The 10746-nt window shown below is 36.3% G+C and overlaps 1 protein-coding gene across 6 annotated transcripts in view; it reads right to left on the bottom strand.

The window, feature by feature from the left end:
* The window catches only part of LOC121383133 (cGMP-specific 3',5'-cyclic phosphodiesterase-like), a 137703-nt gene that overhangs the window by 57809 nt on the left and 69148 nt on the right, over nucleotides 1–10746 (bottom strand). For 5 of the 6 annotated variants that reach the window (XM_041512944.1, XM_041512941.1, XM_041512946.1 and 2 more), the window contains one exon: nucleotides 175–216. The exons of the other annotated variant lie outside the window; for it this stretch is intronic. In XM_041512944.1, coding sequence (XP_041368878.1) covers nucleotides 175–216 — 42 coding nt within the window. The remainder of the gene's footprint in view (nucleotides 1–174; nucleotides 217–10746) is intronic. 6 annotated transcript variants of the gene reach the window in all.

Raw genomic sequence — 10746 nt, 5'->3', positions numbered from 1 at the left:
CCGAACGTACAACACTGTTGGAAGAGGATCACGTGCATTCAATAATACCCAATTTTGTTATTTATTTAAAAAAAATAGTCAGATATAATAGCGCTAAAATTTTAAATGGCGGAGCAAGTTGCAGCAAACGAGAAAAAAGTTTAAAAGCATAGTCCAACTTCGAGAAACAAATACCGTTCTACTTCCTGGAAACGCTGGATTGATTTGAAATCTGGCCTATAAATTGAAAATATATATCTATGAGGTAATTATATTAAAACATTTTTTTTTTTTTTTTCATACAGGAAGAAAGAATGCATAAAATATTTACCTGTATGTAAAACAAATGGCCATATATATGATATTACACATTCATGTTCTTCCAAAACAAATAATAAATTAACCTCTACGTAATGAGAAAAAGAAGAAGAAGAAGAAGAAGAAGAAAAGATGCTATATGAAGTTTTATAGAAATTCAACATCATCATCGCTAAAATTAATGAAATTTTATATTCCTGTTACAAAATACATATGTATTTATGATATGGATTTCTGAAAATACGTAAAGTGAACACGTTTTCATGTTAAACTAGTGTTATTTATTAATGTCACAAAAAATTAACAGATGTGTCTGTCATCGATTGCAATCTAGGCATTCGAAAATAGACAGAGTATGAGATGAATACGCTGTGTAGTAAATATGAGAGAGAGAGAGAGAGAGAGAGAGAGAGAGAGAGAGAGAGAGAGAGAGAGAGAGAGAGAGAGAGGAATGAGAAAGATGGAGGGATAGAGGAGGACGGGTACCAGACAGTCCGGCAGAAACGTGAGTGAGAAAAAGACAGAGACACTGATAGATATACAGAGACAAAGGCAAACACACAGACAGGCAGAGAGACAATAGCCAAAGAACAGTGCATCTGAGCGAAATGATTAAGCAAAAGGAACAGAGAAAAAGTTAAAGAAAGAGACAGAGACAGGCAAGGGACGGATGGAGGTAGGGTGAAATTAGAGGGAAAAAGTGGGAGACGGGTAAATAAATAAAAATAAAAATCCCCTCAAACGACCCCAAACAACAACAAACCTTTTAAACCTCGTCCTTTAAACGAACGAGTAGGAAAATAACACTACAAGACTGAATAATGAAGTCATTCATTCACTGTCAATAATTTCCAAATCTACTATCATCCAGTTTTTGCACACATTCTCATCAGAACCTACCGCGCGGGTTACTACACAGCCTATTTAGGGGCGAATCCATAACATCTGGAGCAACCCCACCCCCTATCTTCTACTCATGTTAATACTAATAGAACTAATATAAAACCAAAGTAAACATGGTTTAAACAAAATGATGTGCAGACATTTAAAGTTGTAAGAACAAAAAATAAAACACGTTAAAGTCGTTGACCGTAATATAGTTGTTACGCAGTGTGGAATAGCTTTTCAAACATTACACATTACACAGGCGGGATTTAGCCCAGTCGGCTGAGTGCTCGCTTGAGGTGCTTGCGTCGCAGGATCGAACCACGTCAGTGGATCCATTCAACTGATTGGGGTTTTTCTCGTTAAAACCAGTGTACCACAACTCATCAAAGGCCGTGGTATGTGCTTTCCTGTCTATGAGAAAGATCATATAAAAGATCCCTTGCTACTAATCGAAAAAAATGGGGCGGGTTTCCTCTCTAAGACTACATGCCAGAATTACCCAATTTCATTTCATTTCAACTTATTTTCGTGCTTATATCCAATTAAGGTTCAAGCAAGCTGTCCTGGGCACACACCTCAGCTATTTGGGCTGTCTGTCCAGGACAGTGGGTTAGTTGTTAGTTGGTTAGTGAGAGAGAAGAGGGTATAGAGGTCTTACACCTACCCACTGAGTCGTTAAAACTAGCTTTGGGTGGGAGCCGGTACCGGGCTGCGAACCCTGTACTTACCAGCCTGTAGTCCGATGGCTTAACGACTGCTCCACCGAGGCCGGTTTTTTACCCAATGTTTGACATTCATTAGCCGATGATTAAGTAAACAATGTGATGTCGTTAAACAAAACAAACTCCCGAAAGCTATTTTCCAATTTCATTAACCGTTATGCAATATTGTTGTTTCTAAATCTCTAACTCTGATTAATGGTTTAGGTGTACGATAACTAGACTGGATTTGCACTAACGAGGAGACGGCAGTTTACGTAGCATGCATAAACGTATTGGAAGGAAATGTTTTATCTAACGACGCAATAAACTTATTGGAGACAAGAATAGGCACTATTTGCTTCTTCTTAATTCTAGCAGCAGGTTCCAAGTCACGAAAGCGTCCGAATCTTTGATCTCTAGTTAGGAAAGCGCTGTACGTTTCCAGTATTATTTATGAATAGTTTTAATGTTCAATCTAAATGAATTTGACGACACTTGCGGAATATCTTTCGATTCGTGAAAAATTTGCAAAAAATATACACTTTGTTTTCTTTCTTTTTTCTTATATATATATATCTATTTTAAATATATATATATATATATATATATATATATATGTATATATGTATGTATGTATGTATGTATGTATGTATGTATGTATGTATGTATGTATATATATATATATATATATATATATATATATATTATTATTATTTTTATTTTTTATTTTTTTTGGACCTGGACAAAAGTTGTTTGACTCTCGGAGCTTTGTATTTTAAAATTTTAACTTGATAACCCCACCCCTTAAAGCATGGCTAGCTACATTGGCAGGTGTTTGACTTGTCCTCCAATAATAACACAACTAATAATATATAAGGACAACAAGAGGTTTCGCAACCACACATTTACTGTTACGGATACCAATAGCTAATCACAACGGGCCGAATTTACAATGGCTGTTTGTGCCTTACACGCGTGTAAGAGGTTCTCTTCTGTACATATATTTAAAAGGGTCCGCCAAAACCCCTAAAACGTATACTGTACACACACACACACACACACACACACACACACACACACACAGACACACACACACACACACACACATATATATATATATATATATATATATTTTTTTTTTTTTTTTTTTTTTTTAATTATATATTAGCCATATAATTTATTACGTGTAGCAGACCTTTTAATCGTAAAGAGCGAGAAGCAAATTGCTGTGACGTCACCTTCTACACTCAAAGTGGTGACCTATCACTGTCCATAACAGTAACGGTGTGGCTGTGGAACGTCTGTAATACAACACTGCAAACAGTCGCCCATTCAAGACAATGTATATAGGGATGACAACAACGTAAGAAACCCTAACAGTGACACCTCATTCCAGCTGGTACCCTCCATGCCTAATAAGCCATCATCAACACGCGAAAATTACGCTCCAGACTATAGCCATCATCAACACGCGAAAATTACGCCCCAGATTATAGCCTAAACAACATTCGTTCAATACCTCTCGGCTGTAGGCTATAAACCTTTTATCCGTTAGGATATTAGGTTTTTACAGAATAATATCAACGATTATTATAGTTCCAAACATAGGCATACAGGCTTCCATTTTATTTTTATTTTTTTGTAAGGGGGCGTGGTGTTTTATTGGCGAATTGCCCGAATTTGCGTAACAACATTTATTCATATTAATGCATTACTACCAAACAGCTATATATGGCTGCAAGCGAATGACTACCCGTTTTTACATGGATTACAACTAAATGTGAGGGTAAAATGATTGAAATTAATGGTAAAAAGGTCTCAGGTTAGCACATTTTGCCCGAATATCTCTATGATTTTTGCCAGAATTTGAGGTTTTGCTCCAGCAGAAGGGGAGCAGATGCCCCCTGTCTCGTTCGCTTATGGTTCCAAACAAAAGTAATTTGACATACTACTTAAATACATCATAGTTTACTAGTAATACTTAATAAATACGATTCCTAGAACCCTTGCCAAGAGTTATTGTGGAGGGGGTGTTTAAAGGTGATGATAAAAAGAATATATGTGTTTGTTTTTAATTTGTATTTTTACAAACAACTTCCACACTTTCGGTGAAATCACAGCTGATTCATATTCTTTGGTAATGGAAGCTTGACTGACGAAAATATGAATATTTTAACCGTTTTGTTACGTGATAGCTATAACCAATAATAACTTCATAACCCAATAAACTACTTGCAAAATTGAAATGAGCCTTAAAGTATAAGGTCTCAAACAGCTCCCACCTCCTTCCACCCCTAAAGGCACAATTGGTTATATCCTATATCACCCACTCTAAACATATTAACCCCAAAAGATGAAACATAAATGTGAATAACGTAACAATATGTCCCTTTATCCGTTATGTTACATGACCCCCTTCCAAACAAAAACAAAAAACCAACAAGAAACCACCGAAAAAACACCCCTAAAAACCCCACCAATCAAACAACCTCTCAAACAACACACCAAAAAAAAAAAAATTCAATAAAACAAAACACCTCTCCCAACAAAAAAAACTAAATTAATAATAAGTTAAAAAATAAGTTAAAAAAACAAAAAACAAACAACTAGCAAATTTAAAATTTCAAGATTCAAAGATTCCAAATTTTAAACTATCCTTATTTCCTGTGCGTAGGAAAGCAACGGAGGGTACCAGTTAAACAATGTACCTGCGTTACGGAGGGTAGGGCATTGTGTGCTCGGTAGTACCGCCCCAGTCGCCCGACAAACCGCTTAGTTAGCTTATGTGCATCCTGGTGAAACAAAATAAATAAAAAGACAAAACAAAAGATATAGTGATAATAATTGCTTGGAGGTGATTTGTCAAAACAGAACTAGTGATGTAGTGATCTGTTAGCAGCTCCCAGTAGTATGGCAGTGACTGGTAAAACTATTAGTGTAAGCGGTGATTTTCACATCTTTTAGTATGGCAGTGACTGGTAAAACTATTGGTGTAAGTGGTGATTTTCACATCTCTTAGTATGGCAGTGACTGGTAAAACTATTGGTGTAAGCTGTGATTTTCACATCTCTTAGTATGGCAGTGACTGGTAAAACTATTGGTGTAAGCGGTGATTTTCCCATCTCTTAGTATGGCAGTGACTGGTAAAACTATTAGTGTAAGCGGTGATTTTCGCATCTCTTAGTATGGCAGTGACTGGTAAAACTATTAGTGTAAGCGGTGATTTTCGCATCTCTTAGTATGGCAGTGACTGGTAAAACTATTAGTGTATGCGGTGATTTTCGCATCTCTTAGTATGGCAGTGACTGATAAAACTATTAGTGTAAGCGGTGATTTTCACATCTCTTAGTATGGCAGTGACTGGTAAAACTATTAGTGTAAGCGGTGATTTTCACATCTCTTAGTATGGCAGTGACTGGTAAAACTATTAGTGTAAACGGTGATTTTCACATCTCTTAGTATGGCAGTGACTGGTAAAACTATTAGTGTAAGCTGTGATTTTCACATCTCTTAGTATGGCAGTGACTGGTAAAACTATTGGTGTAAGCGGTGATTTTCACATCTCTTAGTATGGCAGTGACTGGTAAAACTATTGGTGTAAGCGGTGATTTTCGCATCTCTTAGTATGGCAGTGACTGGTAAAACTATTAGTGTAAGCGGTGATTTTCGCATCTCTTAGTATGGCAGTGACTGGTAAAACTATTAGTGTATGCGGTGATTTTCGCATCTCTTAGTATGGCAGTGACTGGTAAAACTATTAGCGTAAGCGGTGATTTTCACATCTCTTAGTATGGCAGTGACTGGTAAAACTATTAGCGTAAGCGGTGATTTTCACATCTCTTAGTATGGCAGTGACTGGTAAAACTATTAGCGTAAGCGGTGATTTTCACATCTCTTAGTATGGCAGTGACTGGTAAAACTATTAGCGTAAGCGGTGATTTTCACATCTCTTAGTATGGCAGTGACTGGTAAAACTATTAGCGTAAGCGGTGATTTTCACATATCTTAGTATGGCAGTGACTGGTAAAACTATTAGCGTAAGAGGTGATTTTCACATATCTTAGTATGGCAGTGACTGGTAAAACTATTAGTGTAAGCGGTGATTTTTCACATATCTTAGTATGGCAGTGACTGGTAAAACTATTAGTGTAAGCGGTGATTTTCACATCTTTTAGTATGGCAGTGACTGGTAAAACTATTAGTGTAAGCGGTGATTTTCACATCTTTTAGTATGGCAGTGATTGGTAAAACTATTAGTGTAAGCGGTGATTTTTCACATATCTTAGTATGGCAGTGACTGGTAAAACTATTAGTGTAAGCGGTGATTTTCACAATTATTAGTATGGCAGTGACTGGTAAAACTATTAGTGTAAGCGGTGATTTTCACATCTCTTAGTATGGCAGTGACTGGTAAAACTATTAGTGTAAGCGGTGATTTTCACATCTCTTAGTATGGCAGTGACTGGTAAAACTATTAGTGTAAGCGGTGATTTTCACATATCTTAGTATGGCAGTGATTGGTAAAACTATTAGTGTAAGCGGTGATTTTCACAATTATTAGTATGGCAGTGACTGGTAAAACTATTAGTGTAAGCGGTGATTTTCACATCTCTTAGTATGGCAGTGACTGGTAAAACTATTAGTGTAAGCGGTGATTTTCACATCTCTTAGTATGGCAGTGACTGGTAAAACTATTAGTGTAAGCGGTGATTTTCGCATCTCTTAGTATGGCAGTGACTGGTAAAACTATTAGTGTAAGCGGTGATTTTCGCATCTCTTAGTATGGCAGTGACTGGTAAAACTATTAGTGTAAGCGGTGATTTTCGCATCTCTTAGTATGGCAGTGACTGGTAAAACTATTAGTGTATGCGGTGATTTTCGCATCTCTTAGTATGGCAGTGACTGGTAAAACTATTAGTGTAAGCGGTGATTTTCACATCTCTTAGTATGGCAGTGACTGGTAAAACTATTAGTGTAAGCGGTGATTTTCACATCTCTTAGTATGGCAGTGACTGGTAAAACTATTAGTGTAAGCGGTGATTTTCACATCTCTTAGTATGGCAGTGACTGGTAAAACTATTAGTGTAAGCGGTGATTTTCACATCTCTTAGTATGGTAGTGACTGGTAAAACTATTAGTGTAAGCTGTGATTTTCACATATCTTAGTATGGCAGTGACTGGTAAAACTATTAGTGTAAGCGGTGATTTTTCACATATCTTAGTATGGCAGTGACTGGTAAAACTATTAGTGTAAGCGGTGATTTTCACATCTTTTAGTATGGCAGTGACTGGTAAAACTATTAGTGTAAGCGGTGATTTTCACATCTTTTAGTATGGCAGTGATTGGTAAAACTATTAGTGTAAGCGGTGATTTTTCACATATCTTAGTATGGCAGTGACTGGTAAAACTATTAGTGTAAGCGGTGATTTTCACAATTATTAGTATGGCAGTGCGTGATATAAATATTAGTGTAGCAGTGTAACTGTTAGAACTCTGCGGTGATTTGTGATCATTTGGAAGAAATCTTACTTTGACTGTGTTTCGTAGAACAATTATATCGGCCATGATTCGTAGAACTATTTACATCGTGATCATTTGGAAGAAATCTTACTTTGACTGTGTTTCGTAGAACAATTATATCGGCCATGATTCGTAGAACTATTTACATCGTGATCATTTGGAAGAAATCTTACTTTGACTGTGTTTCGTAGAACAATTATATCGGCCATGATTCGTAGAACTATTTACATCGTGATCATTTGGAAGAAATCTTACTTTGACTGTGTTTCGTAGAACAATTATATCGGCCATGATTCGTAGAACTATTTACATCGTGATCATTTGGAAGAAATCTTACTTTGACTGTGTTTCGTAGAACAATTATATCGGCCATGATTCGTAGAACTATTTACATCGTGATCATTTGGAAGAAATCTTACTTTGACTGTGTTTCGTAGAACAATTATATCGGCCATGATTCGTTGAACTATTTACATCGTGATCATTTGGAAGAAATCTTACTTTGACTGTGTTTCGTAGAACAATTATATCGGCCATGATTTGTTGAACTATTTACATCGTGATCATTTGGAAGAAATCTTACTTTGATTGTGTTTCGTAGAACAATTATATCGGCCATGATTCGTAGAACTATTACATTAACGGTGTTTTTAAAACTATCACATAGAACTATGCATTCGTAGAACTATTATATTGGTGATGATTCGTAGAACTACTACACTGGCGGTGTTTCGTAAAACTATCACATAGAACTATGCTTTCGTAGAACTATTAGTCTAGTGGAAACTGATGTCATGTGTTATATAGCACAACTATTTGATGGTGATTTAACACAATTAATTGCTAGCTACTCCTTTGGGAAACATCCTGTTTGGTAGATATTCAGCAGAATCCCATTTTTGGTGGTGATTGTTTTTTAAACCTTTTTTTTTTTTTTTTTTGGCTAGAGGTTGGGCAGAACTATTTTTTAGTTGTGATTTGACAGTGTTACAAAATCCGACATAATAAATAAAAATGTTGTAAACCGCCATTCTTCTATTTGAGTCACTGCATCCAATCTAGGTCACACAGCACACAAAACTGTACCGTGAACCATTATGAAGCATTGAAAGCAGGACGCATCTGAATTATTTAGTTGTATCGTCTTCACGTTGCATCACAGCAATTGGCGATATTAATGTCATCCCAAGATGGCGACCATGCCAGTTTATTGAAGTTGTAGTTGTGTGGGTTTTTTGTGTGTTTTTTTTGCAGCAGACAACATGGTTTTTAGAATAGGAAGTGGAATTTGCAGCTGTAATAATAATTGATGATTAACGTCTGTTTCAAGCTCAACTATCTATGAAATATTTTGATCTTGTTAAGCCGTTCTGAATACCAGAGCTTCTAGATTATGGTAGCCCCACTCCCATGGCTAGTGATATTCAATGTTGGGCTAGTGATATTCAATGCTGGGCTAGCAAATAACTACTATTGCCATGCCCGACGGCTTGTGAATGTTTTGGATCAAATATAGCAGATTAGTCTATTTTGTAAATATGAATATCCGGCTCCCACCCCCACCCCCACCCCAATATTAATATTTTAAAAGCTTTATCTGCCTCTTTAGGTGACATATTCGATTATTACTATTAGTTAGTAAAACTGTATTAACTTAAAGTAAAGTTGGGCTAGTGAATTTTTAATCGTGGCTAGTAAATATTTGAAATAACGGATCCCATGGTTGGTGAATTTTCATAAAAAATTCTAAAAGTCCTGTCAACACATAGGTATACATTAAAACACGAATGTCTCTATAATACATTCTCATTTATAATTGTAACTGCATTAGTATTCGTCATTAAATAACATAACAACATTGTTTGTTTAAACATGTAAATGAAATAACATTCGTTCAAAGTAAGAATATGCATTAAGTACGCTACTCTTTGAAATGGACGTTTTAGAGTTAAAACCTGTATTTAGGACAAAATGAAAACACATTACGCCAATCAACACGAAAAACACACAGAGCCTGCAGCCAACAGAATCATCCACTCAACCACGATTACCAGTGTATATTACAACGAATACGGTAAATGCAGAGATAATTAGAATTTTACCAGTGATTACTACATAGTTTTTACCGGTATTTTCGTGTATTTAATGATAACTGTTGACAAATAACAGTCACTAACGACGAGTTTTTAACGGATTATAGACAGGAGATTAACATCAATCGACCTTTGAAAACTGTACTACTATCGGGAGTACTCCGCCAATAACCACAAACGAAGTCCGTATTTTACAAGAAAACACAGTTCGTCCGTGTTCTGGTTTTGCTGTCATTAACGGTAGTTGGTAATAACGTTCAGCTAAACAGAATGGTAATGCGTTGTCTACAAAACGTCTAAATGTGTTCCATTACTGTTCAATTTATTACGTTCAATCAAAATAATATTTACAAAAAAAACTAATGTAATGCAGGTGTGAAAATCAATTTAAGATACACGCAACCTCACACGCATTCATCCAACAATACCCCCCCCCCCCTCCACACACACACAAATACAAATAAATAAGTAAATAAATACTAGTAAATAAATAAATAAATAAATAAATTAATTAATTAATTAATTAATAAATAATAAATAAATAAGTAAATAAATAAAATAGCTATAAAAACCCTACCTAAACAAAAACAAATTCTGAATATAGTACATTTGCTATTACATTTGTATATACTATACTCTACAATATAATATTATATATAAATGAATGAAAAACCTGGCTAAACGCAGACAACAGGTATCCCCCTTCCATATTGGCCCACCCATCTTACCCCACCCGGATGCCTGTTCGCGACACCACTAAAGGATTGCGACACACCATTTGAATTTTTTTTTTTTCATTTATACTTATCTTTGTGCTTATATTCAATTATGGCTCAAGCACGCCGTCCTGGGCACACACCTCAGCTATCTGGGCTGTCTGTCCAGGACAGTGGGTTAATTGTTGGTGGTCAGTGAGAGAGAAGTCGGTATAGCGGCCTTACACCTACCCACTGAGACATTAAACTCGCTCTGGGCGGGAGCCGGTACTAGGGGGCGAAGTCAGTACATACCAGCCTTATGCCCCGAGGCCGGTCCATTTTAGTAACACTGCTGTTGTTACTACAGAGTATCCCCTCAGCCACTTGGGCGACACCAAATAGACTGTTTGACGTCACACGCATGGCGTTGTCTCATGGGAGTCGTGTTTGTTTGATACACTGATGTCAACATACATAAACCAAGAACAAGCTAATCTGAGTAATTACTTTTCTCTAATCTTATCCCCTACTGGTGCAATGACAACACC

This window comes from Gigantopelta aegis, chromosome 10 (assembly GCF_016097555.1).
Source record: "Gigantopelta aegis isolate Gae_Host chromosome 10, Gae_host_genome, whole genome shotgun sequence".
NCBI classification, from domain to species: Eukaryota; Metazoa; Mollusca; class Gastropoda; order Neomphalida; family Peltospiridae; genus Gigantopelta; species Gigantopelta aegis.
This window is presented reverse-complemented; position numbering and strand designations above follow the sequence as displayed.